General features: G+C 46.6%; 1 protein-coding gene across 3 annotated transcripts in view; it reads right to left on the reverse strand.

The window, feature by feature from the left end:
- Window positions 1–327: 327 nt before the first annotated feature.
- The window catches only part of mks1 (MKS transition zone complex subunit 1), an 80,523-nt gene continuing 61,631 nt past the window's right edge, over window positions 328–19,219 (reverse strand). For all 3 annotated transcript variants that reach the window (XM_038813860.1, XM_038813858.1, XM_038813861.1), the window contains 4 exons: window positions 12,220–12,350; window positions 10,402–10,484; window positions 3,658–3,755; window positions 328–1,918 (listed from right to left, as the gene is read on the reverse strand). In XM_038813860.1, the coding sequence (XP_038669788.1) occupies window positions 1,818–1,918; window positions 3,658–3,755; window positions 10,402–10,484; window positions 12,220–12,350 (413 nt within the window). In that variant the 3' untranslated portion in view covers window positions 328–1,817. The remainder of the gene's footprint in view (window positions 1,919–3,657; window positions 3,756–10,401; window positions 10,485–12,219; window positions 12,351–19,219) is intronic.

Consider the following 19,219-nt stretch of genomic DNA (forward strand, 5'->3'; position numbering starts at 1 on the left):
GGTGGAGTGCTTTTTGCAAGTCATGACAAACTTTTTTGAACCGTAGGTAGACCTAGAAACCATTTGTTTGTGTTTGGAATTTCTTTCCCATCCAACCCTGGGGAAAAGTTCGCATAGACAGTCTTCAAATACCTTGCCCAAGTGTAATTCTTCATCTGGGAGGCTGGATGGATTAGGCACAGGCTACTCAAATTTACCTCGCCATCAGTAGCAGCCCTTTACCGGCTACCATCCCAATGTTACACAGCCAATAATCCTCCCTCTTGACCGTACCTAAATACTGAAGCATAAAACGTGTAAAGCAAATAAGTTAAGCAGCACAATCACTGATTTACCAATAGCATTTTAAAAAAAGAATTTGATTTATTCAACGAGACTGAGATTTTTACCGGTATTCTATGGATCTCATTTTGCAATTCAGTCCGTTTTCTCCTAGTTTTGACTATATATAGATCATGTCAGAAAATTCAAGAGGTATTTGACAAATTAATAGGTTGAGCAATACACAAAAGTCATAATAATAATATTAGTGTCATAAGTAGACTTAAAACATTAACACTGCGATGAGGTGAGTGTGAAAATCCCCTAGTCGCCAAATTCCGGCGCCTGTTTGGGTACAGTGAGGGAGAATTCAGAATGTCCAATTCACCTAACAAGCACATCTTCCGGGACTTGTGGGCGGAAACCGGAGCAGCCGGAGGAAACCCACGCAGACACGGGGAGAATGTGCAGACTCCGCACAGACAGTGACCCAAGCCAGGAATCGATCCTGGAGCTGTGAAGCAACAGTGCTAACTACTGTGCTAATGTGCCATCCATACACTGAAGGGAGTATTCTGAATGTCTAACGTGTCAGGTGCTGCAAGTCTATTGTGGCTTTCTACACTGCCCAATTGTTAATTGTGCAGATGACTGCATTGCGGGACAAGTGTTCGACAATTCCAATTATTAAGCCGGTCGGCAGTCTGAGTGAGTGTACAACAAGAAATGAACCAGCATGGTAGATGTGTGTTCTGATCAGATTCCTCATGCTACAGCCCATTGTAAATTATCTCCCCCTCCCCCCAAACTTCCTGTCGCCTCTTCTATCTCCTCTATCACCTTCCCTAACTCGGCATTCTACAGCTGTGAGCGCAGAATGCAAATGTTGGCATGCCTTTATACCACAGAGGCTTGAGACAAATAATGTGTTTACCCAACTTTCAAAAGTGCATCCATCTTCACAAAGGGTTCTTGGACCACAATCAGAAGGGGTAACCCATCTGAATCGCCCTCTTCCCCCAAGTCGCTTTGCTTTGTAGTTAGTGTCCCTCATGCTAATGAGATCACCTGGTTCAGCACCAACTGGGAATCAAAATTAATACCTTTGGCGTGTGCAGATATATACTATCCAGGGTGGGGTCTGTAACCCAGGGTCACAGGTGAAGGATTTTCTGAAGCAGAACTGTCAAGGGTTAACGAATACCCTGCAGGATAACTTATTTGAGCTTGGACTTGTTTTGTCCTTCTTTATCACGATTTACACATGACCATGAATACCGGTCCAGCTGAGAAACTCTTGACCTAATGATTCTGTAGTTGTCTCAGTGAGGCATTACTTCATTCGTGGTACTGTTTAAAATATATGCAGACTCGCAAAGCTTGAACGTGGAAACGCCAAGAAGCGGTACAGTATAATGTTCCGGCTCAAATTAAAATTGAATACAAGCTCCTGAGGTGGTTCCTCCAATGATGCTGCATATTGGATTTGAGTCAGTTTAATTTCTCAGCCCACAACATCACAGGCCAGTATAAGTGAGGTTGACTCATGACACTGCTCACTCCGGATCCAGAGACGCAGACGTAGACGAGTGCAGCAGGTCTTTTGAAAGATTTTCTCGTGCTTCATGCATACGTTGCTGAGCTCGCTCAAATGCCGCTGAGTGGAGAAAAGACAAATGTTCAATGCAGAAACCTTCAAAGAACCTTTTCAAACTGCTGCCTTATCAGGGGATGACCCTATTTACTCAGTGGAAGGAAAAGGTGCCTCATCCCAACCTGAGAACACTTCCCACTACATGAGTCAGGCCTTTAACATTTCCCACACCAGCCCTGAGGTTTCAGAGCAAGATTATCAATTTAGTGTAAACCTAGGACCTGCTTGTGCTGAGCCATTGGCCACAATAAACTGAACTGTGATTGCCCAAACTCATCTTACCGAGGACCAGTGCTTCCTTTTAAATGTTGCTGTTGTGCATGGCAATTTATCAGTGTGTGGTCTCTTTGAATTTTATTATGCAACAATGAACACATGTTATTTCTCACAGAATGAGGCCTGTGTGGTACCTTGCCCAAAACTTAGCAGCACCGATGCCTTGGAACCTCACAGCCAGCAGGCAGAAAAGACTTTAATCCCCAGCCAATCTAGCTAGAATTTAAGCCTAGGTTTCCAGACAAATGGGATACTTCCCAATACAATGCCCCATCCAAGCCACAGAATACTCAGGGTGGAATTCTCCGCTCCCGCGCGGCATCGGGAAGGCCGTCGTGAACTCGGCCGAGTTTCACGACGGCCTCGGAGGCCGCTCCTCGCACCCTATTTACCCCCCACCCAGGGGGATAGGAGCGGCGCTCCGTAAATCTCGGCCGCCGGGCCTTGACGCTTGCGCCAAGGTGGCGCGCCGTGAATGACGCGACGGCGGCGCCTAAGTGACGTCAGCCGCACATGCGCAGGTTGGCCGGTTCCAACCCGCGCATGCGCGGCTGACGTCACGACGGCAGCCGGCTCCAACCCGCGCATGCACGGTTGCCGTCTTCCCCTCCGCTGCCCCGCAAGACGTGGTGGCTTGATCTTGCGGGGCGGCGGAGGGGAAAGAGTGCATCTCTTGGTGACGCCGGCCTGACGATCGGTGGGCACCGATCGCGGGCCAGTCCCCTCCCGAGCACGGCCGTGGTGCTCAGTCCCCTCTCCGCCCCCCACAAGCCACAAACTTTGGCGCCATGTTCACTACGGCAGCGACCAGGTGTGGTTGCCACCGTTGTGAGCCGGTCGGGAACGTCAGGCCACTCGGCCCATCCGGGCCGGAGAATCGCCGGTCGCCGTGAAAAACGGCGAGCGGTGATTCATCCGAGCGGGGGATGGGAGAATCGCGGGGGGTGCCAGGGCGGCGTGTCGTGAGTCGCCCGGCCCTCCCGCGATTCTCCCACCCGGCGTGGGGAGCGGAGAATTCCACCCTCAGTGTCTTCCACCAACAGGGCATTGCCACAGTATAACACATAGTGGTGTGCTAACATTGTTTAAAAATAAATTTAAAGTGCCCAATTCTTTTTTTTTTCCAAATAAGGGGCAATTTAGTGTGGCCAATCCACCTACCCTGTACATCTTTGGGTTGTGGGGGTGAGACCCACGCAGACACGGGGAGAATGCGTAAACTCCACAGCGGCAGTGATCTGGGGCCGGTATCAAATCCGGGTCCTCGGCATCGTGATGCAGCAGTACTAACCACTGAGCCGCCCTTGCGGTGTGCTAACATGACACAGACTACTCACACAACGCAAAGATCACGAAGAAACCAGATATTTAAACAGTAATTTCCCATGTCACAAATTTATGACACAAACATCCAGTCGAGCCGACACGCAGTTTTGTTACATGGCCGTATTTCAATGATCACATACCTAGCACAGAGTGGAGGGAGGCCTGATGAGTAAGTCCTCCCATGCGTTCCAGAACATTCTGCGATCTCTTCCTTGCCATGCTTGAATCAAGAAAAGTCCTATCAAGGCACCACAACACAAACAAATAGATTCACACAGAGCACACATTTCAATTTAAACAAACATGGCATTTATTAGATTACCAGCAGTGATAGTTATCCAAGTGACACCATCAAATGAATTTGCAGCACTGGTTCTTTATTATTCCTTTGCTGCGTTTTCCACTGAATTTTCTCTCCCACTTCATCATTCTACTCCCAGACACTGTTGAGGTATCAGACGGAGGGCAGCCCACAGACTCTGTAGGGTAAGTGCCAGGTATCGGCACTGCATTTTGATTCACAACGCAGCAAAAATTAGGATTTGGCCATGTGAGAAAGGGACTACAAATTACACGCTTCCACACCATCACAGTGTGTACGGTGCATGAATGCAAGAAGGAAACAGCCCAGTGGGAGAGCTTCTTTCCCCAGAGGAGTCACTTTCTGGGCGACAATTCCACCGCAATGGTTTGTTGAAATGTCTGATCTTCATGTGCGATTCAATGCATAAGTGTGAGCAGGATATTTGATCATGAGTGACCATCCCAGCAGAATCTTGTGCTGTTCCAACCTGATGGTTCCGTACATTCAAGCGTACAATCGCACAGTGGTAGAGGCCTGGTCTACTGATCCGGTGACAGAAACCTGATCCCACCACGGAAGCTGGGACATTTAAATTGCGTCCATTCAGTAAATTTGGAATAAAGTATTAATTTTTATAACAATAAGAAGTCTTACAACACCAGGTTAAAGTCCAACAGGTTTGTTTCAAACACGAGCTTTCGGAGCACAGCTCCTTCTTCAGGTGACTGGAGAGGTATGATCCAGAAACATTTATATAGACAAAGTCAGCGATGCCGGACAATGCTTGGAATGCGAGAATTTGCAGGTAATCAAATCATTACAGATCCAGAGAGAGGGATAATCACAGGTTAAAGAGGTGTGAATTGTCTCAAGCCAGAACAGTTGGTGGAATTTTCAAGTCCAGGCCAGATGGTGGGGGGTGGATGTAATGCGACATAAATCCAAGATCCCGGTTGAGGCCGCACTCATGCGTGCAGAACTTAGCTATAGGTTTTTGCTCGGCAATTCTGCGTTGTCGCGTGTCCTGAAGGCTGTCTTGAAGAACGCGTACCCGGAGATCCGAGGCTGAATGCCCTTGACTGCTGAAGTGTTCCCCGACTGGAAGGGAACATTCCTGCCTGGTGATTGTCGCACGGTGCCCGTTCATTCGTTGTCGCAGTGTCTGCATGGTCTCGCCAATGTACCACGCTTCAGGGCATCCTTTCCTGCAGCGTATGAGGTAGACTACATTGGTCGAATCGCACGAGTTTATGCCGCGTACCTGGTGGGTTTCCACGTGTAATGGTGGTATCCAAGTCGATGATCTGGCATGTCTTGCAGAGATTGCCCTGGCAGGGTTGTGTGGTGTTGTGGTCACTGTTCTGAAGGCTGGGTAACGTGTCGAGTCTAGGGCAGCGGCCTTCCGGAGGGGTGCAATTCGACTCTTTCCTTTTCGTTTGCTGCACCGCAGATCTCGCGGTCTGCTGTTCCGGTTCATTGGTCGTCTCCTTGGGTTCGCTGTCGGCCTCTTGGGGTCTGTGGAAGAATTCCCGGAGCCTCATTCGCCTGATGAATTCCTCCGTGTCTGCCGCAAGACTGATGGGGTCCATTTTGGTGGTGGTGCAGAAATTGAGCCCTCTGCTGAGGACTTCGATTTCATCTGGTTGAAGGGTGTAGTCTGACAAGTTGACAATAGTTGACAAAGAGTCGAATTGGACCCCTCCGGAAGGCCGCTGCCCTAGACTCGACATGTATGCTCAAGCCATCAGAAGTCGTGTCAATGCCAGATTCATCAGTCGCATTCACAAGGCAGCCCCGAATGTCACCCAACCACAACACAACGCCATCCGCGCTCTCAAGACCAACCTCAACATTGTCATCAAACCAGCAGACAAAGGAGGGGCCACCATCATACTGAATAGAACGGACTACTGCAAAGAAGTATACCGACAACTCGACAACCAGGAACACTACAGACAGTTACCCTCAGATCCAACCAAGGAACAGATCCGCCAACTCAACAGACTGATCAAGACCTTGGATCCAGACCTTCAGAGCACCCTACGTGCTCTCATCCCACGTAATCCCCGCATTGGAGATCTCTACTGCCTCCCAAAAATACACAAGACCAACACACCAGGCCGTCCTATCGTTTCAGGCAATGGGACCTTGTGTGAGAACCTCTCTGGCCACATCGAGGGCATCCTGAAACCCATCGTACAAGGTACACCCAGCTTCTGTCGCGACACGACGGACTTCCTACAGAAACTCAGCACCCATGGACCAGTTGAACCAGGAACATTACTCGTCACAATGGATGTCTCGGCACTTTACACCAGCATCCCCCATGACTGGGGGATTGCTGCAACAGCCTCAGTCCTCAACACCGACAACTGCCAATCTCCAGACGCAATTCTGCAACTCATCCGCTTCATTCTAGATCACAACGTCTTCACCTTTGACAACAAATTCTTCATCCAGACGCATGGAACAGCCATGGGGACCAAATTAGCACCTCAATATGCCAACATCTTCATGCACAAGTTTGAACAAGACTTCCTCACCGCACAGGACCTTCAACCGACGTTATACACCAGATACATCGATGACATTTTTTTCCTTTGGACCCACAGCGAAGAATCACTGAAACGACTACACAATGAGATCAATAAATTCCATCCCACCATCAGACTCACCATGGACTATTCTTCAAATTCTGTTGCATTCTTGGACACACTCATCTCCATCAAGGACGGTCACCTTAGCACTTCGCTTTACCGCAAGCCCACAGACAACCTCACGATGCTCCACTTCTCCAGCTTTCACCCAAAACACATTAAAGAAGCCATCCCCTATGGACAAGCCCTCCGTATACGCAGGATCTGCTCAGACGAGGAGGAGCGTAACAGACACCTACAGATGCTGAAAGATGCCCTCGTACGAACGGGATATGGTGCTCGACTCATCGATCGACGGTTCCAACGCGCCACAGCAAAAAAGCGCACCGACCTTCTCAGAAGACAAACACAGGACACCACTGACAGAGTACCCTTCGTCGTCCAGTACTTTCCTGGGGCGGAGAAACTACGACATCTTCTTCGCAGCCTTCAACACATCATCAATGAAGATGAACATCTTGCCAAGGTCATCCCCACACCCCCACTACTGGCCTTCAAACAACCGCGCAACCTCAAACAGACCATTGTTTGCAGCAAATTACCCAGCCTTCAGAACAGTGACCACAACACCACACAACCCTGCCAGGGCAATCTCTGCAAGACATGCCAGATCATCGACTTGGATACCACCATTACACGTGGAAACACCACCCACCAGGTACGCGGCACATACTCGTGCGACTCGACCAATGTAGTCTACCTCATACGCTGCAGGAAAGGATGCCCCGAAGCGTGGTACATTGGCGAGACCATGCAGACACTGCGACAACGAATGAACGGACATCGCGCGACAATCACCAGGCAGGAATGTTCCCTTCCAGTCGGGGAACACTTCAGCAGTCAAGGGCATTCAGCCTCGGATCTCTGGGTAAGCGTTCTTCAAGGCAGCCTTCAGGACACGCGACAACGCAGAATTGTCGAGCAAAAACTTATAGCTAAGTTCCACACGCATGAGTGCGGCCTCAACCGAGATCTTGGATTCATGTCGCATTACATCCACCCCCCACCATCTGGCCTGGACTTGAAAATTCCACCAACTGTTCTGGCTTGTGACAATTCACACCTCTTTAACCTGTGATTATCCCTCTCTCTGGATCTGTAATGATTTGATTACCTGCAAATTCTCGCATTCCAAGCATTGTCCGGCATCGCTGACTTTGTCTATATAAATGTTTCTGGATCATACCTCTCCAGTCACCTGAAGAAGGAGCTGCGCTCCGAAAGCTCGTGTTTGAAACAAACCTGTTGGACTTTAACCTGGTGTTGTAAGACCTCTTACTGTGCTCACCCCAGTCCAACGCCGGCATCTCCACATCATTTATAACAATGACCAAGCAACCACTGGCTTGTAATATTCTAACCGATTCACTAATGTCCTTCATGGAAGGAAATCTGCCACCCTTCCATGGTCTCATCTATACGTGACTCCAGACCCAAAGCAATTTGGTTGACTTTTAACTGCTTCTAAACTGGGCTAGCAGGTCACTGTGCATTCAAGAAAGCAGCTCACTACCACCATCATTAAGGTAATTAGCTGTGAGCAATAAATGCAGGGTAGCGCCCCGGACTGTGAGCCAGAAACTCTGGGTTTGAGTCCCATCCCAGGACATGATGGCCACGGACGGTGAGGTCGTAATGCAGCCACACAAGTTGAGTGTGTCAACCTGTAAATTCTTCCAAACATGTTAATGGCTAGCTGTACGAGTGGGAGAGATTCCGGGTCAGCCACACTTGATGTGGGGTGGCGCCCGCAAGCTACAAGCCCCTGGTGAGAAACTAGTGACCCGCTCCGGGAATTACCAGCTATGGAAACAGATGGAAGTCTGCCTTACGGCAGCACCAGGTGTAGGAATTGGAATAAATGAAAGCTAGCATTACCTCCGACATATATCCCACGAATAAAAATAAACTAAACCCATTTTCAGAACTCTGATTAGCAATCAGGAAGATACTGTATGCCTCCCTCCCCCTATTTAGCCCAAGATGTTATTTTAATAATCAAATACTTCTCTGGTTGACATTTTGAGCCGAATAATATATACCATGATTGGGAGCGCTTCCTGCTTCATGGAGGGTATTATGGGGCGTGATGACGTTGGGCACCATTTCCAACTTCATCACACCGGATTCCGAAAATACAGTATGGATAGGTCAAAAAGTTGAGAATCCGCCTGCGTTATTTCAATATCAATTTAAAAGGCATTTGAGCTAATTAAGTACCCATCTCAATGCAGTAATATGGTCAGAAGGCAATAATATGCCTTCAGGGTGAGAATCCTTTTTTTAAAAAAAGAAGCAAAGCTTGATGGGGGGCTTTTGAAACTGCAGCTGAGACCAGAGTCTTGACTTTGCAGTTTAAACTCATTCAGAGGGGTCTTTTGCTCGTTTATTCAACATTTTCCTGTCTATAACCCAGGGAGAGATGTGACTGTGGTCTCAACTGGAGGCACAACCTCCAGTGAAATGGAGAGAACAACGAGGTGGAGAGAACGACGAGGTGGAGAGAATGATGAGGTGGAGAGAATGATGAGAAGCAGAGAACGATGAGGAGGAGAGAACAATGAGGAGGAGAGAACAATGAGGAGGAGAGAACAATGAGGTGGAGGAGGCTGAGAGGAAGAAGGGAACAGAGGGAGACTCGGGGTGGTGTGGTTCCTCACGAAGGGGACAGAGCCATGCTAGACTCCGATCGTCAGAAGACCAGAAACTCGCAGTGAAGGCGGAGAATAGCTAATGTTACCCCAAGGGTATGCAGGCAGTGACCTGATACCAAGTGAGACTCTGTGCAGAAGATGACTCAGGCCTTCAAGGATGACTGTGGAATCATCATGTGAGATGCTTGCAAGGGAGATCTTATCCAACTGCTTTGGGTGTCATGATGGCCTTTTACTTCTTCGCAACAGGCTCATTCCAGGCAGCCTGTGGAGTTCTCACTGGGATAACACAGCTTGCTGCAGACCACTGCATCAAGGTGCTCACAGCTACAATGTTCCAAAGGGATGCAAATTACATCTCCTTCACACAAGGTGTCCAAAGACAAATGGATAGAGCCTGAGGATTTTCACTGGTTGTAGGTTGCCCCAGGGTGCAGGGAGCAATCGACTGCATGCACGTAACTACAGTATTAAGGCTTCTGCTGGATAGCCATACACCTTCACAAAGACAAAGAGCTTCCACTCAGTCACAACCCATACATCCTTATGAACTCACTGATGGCAGACCTGTCCTCTAGCCCAGATTCCTCGGGGATCATAGGTAATCAGGGTTATCCAATGAAAAGATGGCTAATGATGCCTGTGAAGGTATTCAGACCTGACACAGAGATGAGGTACAATGAGAGCCACGCCAGCGCCAGAGCTGAAGCAGACCATTATTCTCCTACAGGTGTGATTCTTTTGTAAAAATTAATTTAGAATACCCAATTCTTTTCTTTCCAATTGAGGGGCAATTTAGCGTGACCAATCCGCCTAACCTGTACTTCGTTTTGAGTTGTGGGGATAAGACCCTGCAGACACGGGAAGAATATGCAAACTCCACATGGACAGTGCCCCGGGGCCGGGATCGAACCCGGGTCCATGGCGCCGTGCCAACCGTGCCGCCCCTGTACAGGTGTGATTCTGATGCCCAGACAGATTATGCAGGTGCATTCTTTGCTCTTAATTTTGCAGACTTCATTCATTTGGAACATCTCAACCCATCCCCGCCCAATCATCGAACACACACTGTTGAAATGCTGACTGCTCCGGTTACTCAGTTTGACTGATGACTGGATACCCCAAGTCCACACGCTCCGCACTTGGGTCAATAACTCACCAGGTCATGGCTGGGGAGGTGACCGGGGTACCAACGTCCAGTTGGTAAACATCACTCACCTGGTCCAGCGACTCAAGTCACCCACTTTGTCTGGTGTCAGATTCACCCACCTGCACTGTTGCATGCAATGAAACTTGATGGTAACAGTCCCTGCAGTTTCTGTTCTGAAACCAAATCGACTCAGTCTCTCTCCCTGAAATGCAAGTATGAGAAATTAATTTCATCTCTCATCCTTTGGTCACGTTCCATATCCTTCCACCACATAATTATATCATCCTTCATATTTCATATCCTCCCCTTCTGGTGATTTTAATTGTTCATTCTGCTGCTTCCTTTTTAAGAACTTTCATTTATAGAGCATCATTAATGTAGAAAAACATCCTAAAGGCACTTCATTGATGCGTGAAATGAACATTTGAGCCAGAAAATGTGATATTCGAAGGGACAAATAAAACATGTCAATCAAAAGGTTGCCCTGTGTGTTAGGTCTCAATCAGAGAAATGAACAGTTTGGTGGGGTGCATGGCTGTAGAACAGGAGGAGGTTACAGAGATGGGGAGAACTGAGGGCACCAAGGAATTTAAACAGAAGGACAAGAATTTTAAACTTGGAAGTGTTAAGAGAATGGAACTAATTCTCAGTCAGGATCGGGGTGATGGGTGAGGAGGATTTGGTGCAGGACAGGATATGGTCAGAATTTGAAATGAGCCAAAGTTTACCAAGTGTGGAGGTGGGGGATATTTTGCCACCTGCATTACCTGATTGCAGTGATTAGACAAGCCTGTATAATTAAGGACAAGACAGTCTGCAACCATCCATCTGTCTTCACAGCCATCAACTGATTCACCGTTGAAGAGTTTTGTTGTGGTCGGACATATTGAACGAATCCCCCTGCCTGTCATGTCACAGGTAATGTAAAGTGGGTGCTATGGGTGTTTTGAATGATGCAGAGTTGCTACTCTCCACCCGAGACACCCTATGTGTAATCAGGCTGCGTAATTCAGTTTGGAATACTATAGAATAGGTTGCACAGAGACAGGTTTAGCTAGAGACAGTGGTTGAGGAGGGAGATGAAGTTATTGCAAGAAGAGATTTGCTTTGGTCTTCCAAATGGTTGGCTGGGGGAAAATGGTGACTCCTACAATTCCAATTTTCTTTCCAGGCTAGCAGTCTGACAATACAGAGGTGCAGAAGGAAGAAAAGTGAAGGTGCAGGAAGTAGTTTAGGGAAGGCAGTGAATGAAAGGAGACAGGGCAAGGAAATATGACACCAAGGATGAGCAGTTGCACAGTCCAAAGGTTGAGGTAGGGAAGAAGAGAGGATATCTCGGGAGAAACACAGGGTGGTGTTGGGGAGGGTAGACATTGGAGATTCTACAAGAGTCGAGGGGGTGGCACAAGGTGAGGTGACTGAAAAAAGGGAAGTACTTAAGATGGGGTTAAGGCGAAGATAGGGTGGCACTACCATCAATGTGCTTTGCACAAGTGGAACATATAGCCAAGCAGGGAAAGTTCCGGAAGGGGCATTGTATTGCCACCTGAAAATCAACTTTCAGTCAAAATGAGTCAATGTCAAAGGTAACAACCACAATAAAGTCTTTATACAATTACATTAATACTTTGCAAGGTATACCATTTCCTATTTCTCCTCGTCCCTAGCACCCCACCATATCAATACATCAGGATATATCTTTGTTTGTTTGAAATGCTTTTATTATTCAGAGCCAGATGGAAGGGAACAAATAACACCATCTGTCAGTGAATGAAGAGTAGAATTTACATCCCAAATATTTTCAGAATGCAAATCCCAGCATCTGGGTGTGTGTGGGTATGAGTGTGCGTGTGTATGTGTGTGCAGGATGGGGGGTGGGAAGCACCTTTTTTTGCTAATAGAGAATTACACACCGTTCCAGTAATTCTCACACCTACCTTGAATGTGCTTGGGGTCCGGATATAAGTCATATCTTCAAGCTCAAGCAAGCCACCAACAAAAAATCTGTACATTTCTGATGTTCCAGGGAGGATTGGTCTCCAGGTCTGGCACGTCAGTGTGTAGCTACCTGAAAATAACAGAAAGTTACACTATTAGGGCCTATATTAAACAAAAAGCAAAAACGTGTGGGGTACCAAATAGTTTTAGTCACAAACCTTTCACTTCTAATATCTGGCTTCAATTCCAGCACCGATAGATGGGATGATAGTGTCCCTCATAAAATTAGACAACAGACTGAAAATCAAGAGTAAAAATTCTGGAAAAATACTTGGGCTGCAGAGGTCTTGGTTAATATTCTGGATTCTCCCAGCATTGAGGGTGGGGATATTTGTGGAGCCTCCTCCTCCTGTTCGTTGTTTAACTGTCCACCACCATTCATCACTGAATGTGGCAGGACTCCAGAGCATGGATCTGATGCACTGGTTGTGGGATCAAGTGGTTCTGTCTATTGCCTGCTGCTTCCAATGTTTGACTTACAAGTAATTGCAATAACCACGGGTTAACACATGGCAGAGGTGTGCATTGAGTGTCCTCTTCACCTGTTGCTGCAATCAATGCACTAGGTTTGTTGTCATGATTGTGATGGGGCTCATGTATATTTACAGGACGGAGCAACTGGATAGGTCTTGGCCCCTGTAGTTTGACTGGCATGATGTGGAGATGCCGGCGTTGGACTGGGGTGAGCACAGTAAGAAGTCTTACAACACCAGGTTAAAGTCAAACAGGTTTGTTTCAAACACGAGCTTTCGGAGCAGTGCTCCGAAAGCTTGTGTTTGAAACAAACCTGTTGGACTTTAACCTGGTGTTGTAAGACTTCTTACTTTGACTGGCAGGGATATGAACAAAAACAGAAAACGCTAGACAATTTCAGCATCTGCGGACAGAGAACAGAGCTAACGTTTCGACTCTCGAAGACTCTTTATCAGCGGGTAGCTCTCAGGTGTGGGAAGTCAGAGAGCAGAGGTACATCTTGTGGAGATGTAAACAACAGAAGTGCAAAGGAAGTTGCTGTAGACTGACACTGGAGAGACACTAATACAATATCTCAGGTGGGGATGGTGCTTACGGACGGCATGGTAGCACAGTGGTTAGCACTGTTTCTTCACAACTCCAGGGTCCCAGATTCGATTCCCACTTGGGTCACTGTCTGTGCGGAGTCTCCACGTTCTCCCTATGTCTGCATTTTTTTCCTCTGGGTGGTCCGGTTTTCTCCCACAAATCCCGAAAGGTGTGCTACTAGGTGAATTGGACATTCTGAATTCTCCCTCAGTGTACTGTCACTATTGCTTTTCTATTCTCCCCCCTTCCTGTCTGAGCCCCGGAGCCAGACTCAGTGCCAGAGACCTGGCCGCTAGGGCCTTCCCCCGGTAGGTCATCCCCCCTAACAGCATCCAAAACAGTATACTTGTTTTGAAGGGGAACGGCGACAGGGGATCGCTGCACTGTCTGTCCGTTCGTTTTCTTTCCCCTGACTGTAACCCAGCTACTCTTGTCCTGTACCTAGGGTGTGGCTACCTCCCTGTAACTCTTGTCCATTACCCCCTCTGCCTCCCGGATGATCCGATGTTCATCCAGCTCCAACTCCCTAACACGGTCTCTGAGGAGCTGGAGTTGGGTGCACTTCCCGCAGGTATAGTCAGCGGGGACACCGGTGGTATCCCTCACCACCCACATCCTCCAGGAGGAGCATGCAACTGCCTTAGCCTCCATCCCCTCTTACCTTACAGAATACAGCTGCACTGTGGACCAACTGGTACTCCGCCCTCCGACTCTGCTCCCAGTCAGCTGTACTCTCTGTAAACCCCCGCCTCCCTTCATGCTCTTTGAGGAAATGTAGGAAATGAAATGAAAAGGAGCACCCTACTCCCTCCTCACTGAACTCCCTCAGTCGCCAAACTCTCACTATAGCACTCAAATACACCCAAATTCAGCACTCAGTGCAAACAAAGTCTCCACTGTAACTAGCTCAGATTTATACTGTGACGCTAGCCTCTAATTCGCCTAATCCAATTAACTAATTAACAAGCTCCAGCTTGTTAACAAGCGAAGGAGGTGCAAAAGATTGTACAGCCTGATCAAGAGGTGATTGATAAGAAGGTGCCAGATCTCTTTAAAGAATTTACTTGTATGGGTAAAGTTTATTCATGTGTATCAGGAGGAGCAGGTAAAGCAGTCACAATTTTAAGTGATACAGGAGCTAGTCAATCTTTAATGGTAAGAGATGAGGAGTTATGTAGTCTGGGAAGAATATTACCAGAAAAGGTGGTAATATGTGGAATTCAGGGTGAGAGGAGTAGTGTTCAATTATATAAGGTAAGGTTGGAAAGTCCAGTGAAGAGTGGTGAATTGGTAGTAGGAGTAATAGAGAAATTATCTTGTCCAGGAATACAGTTTATCTTGGGTAATGATGTAGCTCGATCGCAGGTGGGAGTGATGCCTACTATGGTTGATAAGCCAGTGGAAAATCAGACAACTGAAGTGTTGAAGTATTGAAGGATGAATATCCTGGGATTTTTCCGGATTGTGTAGTAACAAGGTCCCAAAGTCACAGGTTAAGACAAGAGAAGAAATCAAAGAGTGAAGATGAAGTTGAAGTGCAATTATCAGAAACGATTTTTGATCAGATGGTTGAAAATGAACAAGAACAGGTGGAGGATGAGGCGGATATTTTTAGTTCAGGAAAATTGACGGAGTTACAACAGAAAGATATAGAAATAAAACGGATGTATCAGAAAGCATTTAGGAAGTGGAATCAGAGTGTTATTACCGTAAAAGTGATGTCTTGATGAGAAAATGGAGATCTTTACATATGCAGGCGGATGAAAAGAAGGCAGAAGTTCATCAAGTAGTATTGCCGGTAGAGTATAGAAAGGAGGTGTTGCGAGTTGCACATGAGGTGCCAAAGGGAGGTAATTTGGGAATAAGGAAAACTCAAGCTAAAATACAAAAACATTTTTATTGGCCTGGACTACATAAAGATGTAGTTACATTTTGTCAATCATGTCACACATGTCAAGTGATAGGGAAACCTCAAGCAGTGATAAAACCAGCGCCCTTAATACCCATTCCAGCATTTGAGGAACCTTTTACAAGGGTCCTAATTAATTGCATTGGACCGCTTCCGAAAACGAAAAGTGGGAATCAACATCTTTTGACTATAATGGATGTGTCTACTAGGTTTCCAAAGGCCATTCCAGTATGTAATATTACAGCTAAAAAAATTGGGAGGAATTACTTCAATTCTTTACTAGATATGGACTACCCGCTGAAATATAATCGGATCAAGGATCAAATTTTACCTCAAGGTTATTAAAAGAAGTTATGGATAGCTTAGGAATAAAACAATCTAAATCAACTGCGTACCATCCAGAATCGCAGGGAGCGTTCGAAAGATGGCATCAGACATTAAGGACAATGTTGAGGATTTATTGTCACGATTATCCAGAGGATTGGGATAAAGGAATTCCATTCATACTGTATGCAATTAGGGATGTTCCGAATGAGTCAACCAAATTTAGTCCTTTTGAACTAATGTTTGGTCATGAGATAAGAGGACCACTTAAATTGATTAAGGAAAAATTGGCGAGTGAGAAATCAGAAATTACATTATTGGATTATGTGTCAAATTTTAGAGAACGATTAAATAGAGCAAGTGAATTGGCTAGACAACATTTGAAAGTTGCACAAAATGTGATGAAACGGGTCATGGACAAGAAATCCAAAGTTTGTAGTTTTGCCAGTGGACATAAGGGTTAGTATTGTTACCAGTGAACCTTTTTAAAGCAAGGTTTTGTGGACCTTATCAGATTGAAAGGAAATTAAGTAAGGTGAATTATGTGGTAAAAACACCAGCTAGAAGGAAGACTCACCGAGTGTGTCATGTGAATATGCTTTAAAGGTACTTTGAAAGGGAAGGAGAGAAAAAGGAGGAGGTTTTCATGATTCTAACACAAAGTGAAGAACCAAATCCAGGTGGCTGTGAATTTGACATACCTCAAATTAAATTGGAAAATGAGGATGTTCTTAAAAATTGGGATAAATTGTTGAGTTACCTTCCAGAGGAAGAACAGACTGACGTGAAAGAGTTATTGATATCACATGGGCAAGTTTGTCGAGATAAATTGGGAAGTGCTAAAATGGCTATACATGATGTAGATGTGGGAAATGCTGTTCCAATCAACCCTTTAAAATTGGCACAGGTTAACAAAGAGATTGAAAGTATGCTTACGAATGGCATAATTGAAGTAGGTTGCAGCCAATGGAGCTCACCCATAGTGATGGTACTGAAACCAGACGGTACCCAACGGTTGTGTGTGGTCTATAGAAAGGTTATGCAGTTACAAGAACAGACTCTTATCCTATCTCACGTTTGGAGTATTGCATTGAGAAAGTGGAACAACCAGCTTTCATTTCCAAACTGGATTTACTTAAAAGATTACTGGCAGGTACCTTTACCCGAAAGGGCGAAGGAGATTTCAGCTTTTGTGACTCCAGATGGTATCTACCAATTCAAAGTTATGCCATTAGGCATGAAAAATGCCCCAGCCACATTTCAACGGTTAACTAACAAAGTCATTTTAGAATTACCCAATTGTGCGATATACATCAACGATCTGGTAATTTCCAGTCAGACATGGAAAGAAAATTTAAAACATCTGATGGAGTTATTTGATCGACTTCAGGAGGCGGGTTTGGTGGTAAACCTAGCCAAAAGTGAATTTGGAAAGGCCCAAGTCACTTTCCTTGAGGAGTTTTCGATACCCTCAAGACAAAGGGAAATAATGCGATTTCTTGGCATGAGTGGATTTGATCGAACATTTGTGCAAAATTTGTGTTGCGTGGTGGCTCCACTGATGGGCTTGCTGAAGAAACGTCAAATTTCAGTGGACAGCGGACTTTCAATAGGCATTTGACTACCTGAAAGCTGTGATAACCAATGCTCCCGTGTTGGAGAATTGCAAGGGACTGTGATCAAATTGAACTAAAATATCTGAGAAATGCCGAGGCGTAGAGAAATGGACGGATCATGCAAGGACCTTCGTGTTCAAAGAGACTATCAATCAAGAAGGATTTCAGTTGGAGGAAGCACAAAAAAAATGGACCATATTATTTTACCTGTTTGCGTGTGTTGTTTTTTTGAAACGAAAAAGTATATTTACTGTGTGCATTTCTTAAAGGATCGTGAAAAGGTGAAAAATGAAACCATCTTGAAGTTGATGGGTTTTTATTTCTTGGGGGGGGGGGGAGGGGAAAGGTCTCATGTGAGAGTACCTTTAAGAAATGGGTGTTTATAAATGGTTGTGTATATAAATATCTGTAGTGAGTGTACCTTTAAGAAATGAGTGTGTTTTACTGTAGTGATGTCAGAGAATGGGTGGCACTGGGCTGTCTGTCAGCTTTTTACTTTTGTTTTTGGGCAGGCTGCAGGGTGTGTTTTAGTTTTGTTTTCAGTGTTGGAGCTGAAGCCAGACCCAGCCGGTGTACTGTTGATCTCTCTGCCATGAAAAGACTGTCTCTTGATCATTTGGTGAATTCAGAATTATAAATGTTCTGAGTAGTGACTTTAACCTAACGTGCTTCAGTTAAAGGTATGTTTTTGTAAGTCTTCTGGATGTTAAAAGGACAGCGTACACATTACTTAGTGTTGTATTCTTTGGGGGTTGTATTTGAATTGATGGTTGCTAAGATGTTCACTGTATGTTTTAAAAAGGTTAACTTGAGTTCATAGAATAAACATTGTTCTGCTTTTAAAAAATATTTTTCCATTTCTGCTGTACCACATCTGTAGAGTGGGCCGTGTGCTCAACATACTACAATCTATTCAAAGTTGTGGGTCAGGTGAACTCCATGATATACTTTGGGATTCTCTAATCCCTGCCCATAATAGTACACAAACAGCCGCTGGAGGGTGGCGATCAGGGGATTTTCACAGTAACTTCATTGCAGTGTTAATGTAAGCCTACTTGTGACAATAATAAATTATTATTATTAGAACGTTCAGAGACCAGAGGTGAAGGAGATCAAAGAATCGAGCTGAATTCTCCATTCTGGAGACCAAGTGTTGACGCCATCATAAAAACGGTGGAATTTCACAATGGCATGATCGGGTCCCCAGCTGCAGCGAATCAACCGCTCCCAAGGGACTAGCACGGACGTATCGTGGAACCCCACACAGGAGTTAACAGACCGGCAGCCGATTTGCGGTTTCCGTGATTGACGCGACGCCATGACTGCACAAAATGCATTCTCCACCCCCCATACACAAGCGACGCAGCCAACATGGCCGGCAGAGAGCAGCGCCGCGATTCCGGGACGCCAAACTCGAGACCCTCCTGGACTCCGTGGAGGAGAGAGGCTGGTGCTCTACCTCGGGCCGGGACGGAGGTCATCAGGCGCCATTGTTCGTTGTGCCTGGACGTAGGTGGGAGCCGCTGTCAGTGCCTTCGGGGTGGTGACCTGGAGACCAGTGCAGGAAGAAACTGAACAACCTCCTCAGGGCAGCCAGGGTGAGTATCCAGCGCTGTGCACTGGCACCAAGCACACTACCCCCATACATGTGACCTGCCCCACCCCCTCCCCAGGGGGACGGCCGGACCCCCACCTTGACCCACATGCCGGCACTCATGCCAGCCACAATGGCCGTATGCCCTGGCCACTGATGCCACCATCTACCCAACCCCCAGGCTGCATGCATCAAACCGTCCAACACTGTTGCCGTTTGTGTTTGCCACCCCCCCCCCCCCCCACCAGGACACAACCTCCGGGAGTGGGAGAAGACCGGAGGGGGACCACCAGGCCTGCGGCCCCTCACTGTGCCTGAGCAGAGGGCACTAGATGTTATCGGCGGCCTGAAGGAGAGGAAGGTCGTCGAAGAGGAGGTCGCCGGCGCACCACGAAGTCAGACCCCCTGCCTGGTTGCGGGTTCCCATGACAAAT

This window comes from Scyliorhinus canicula, chromosome 12 (assembly GCF_902713615.1).
Source record: "Scyliorhinus canicula chromosome 12, sScyCan1.1, whole genome shotgun sequence".
NCBI lineage: Eukaryota > Metazoa > Chordata > Chondrichthyes > Carcharhiniformes > Scyliorhinidae > Scyliorhinus > Scyliorhinus canicula.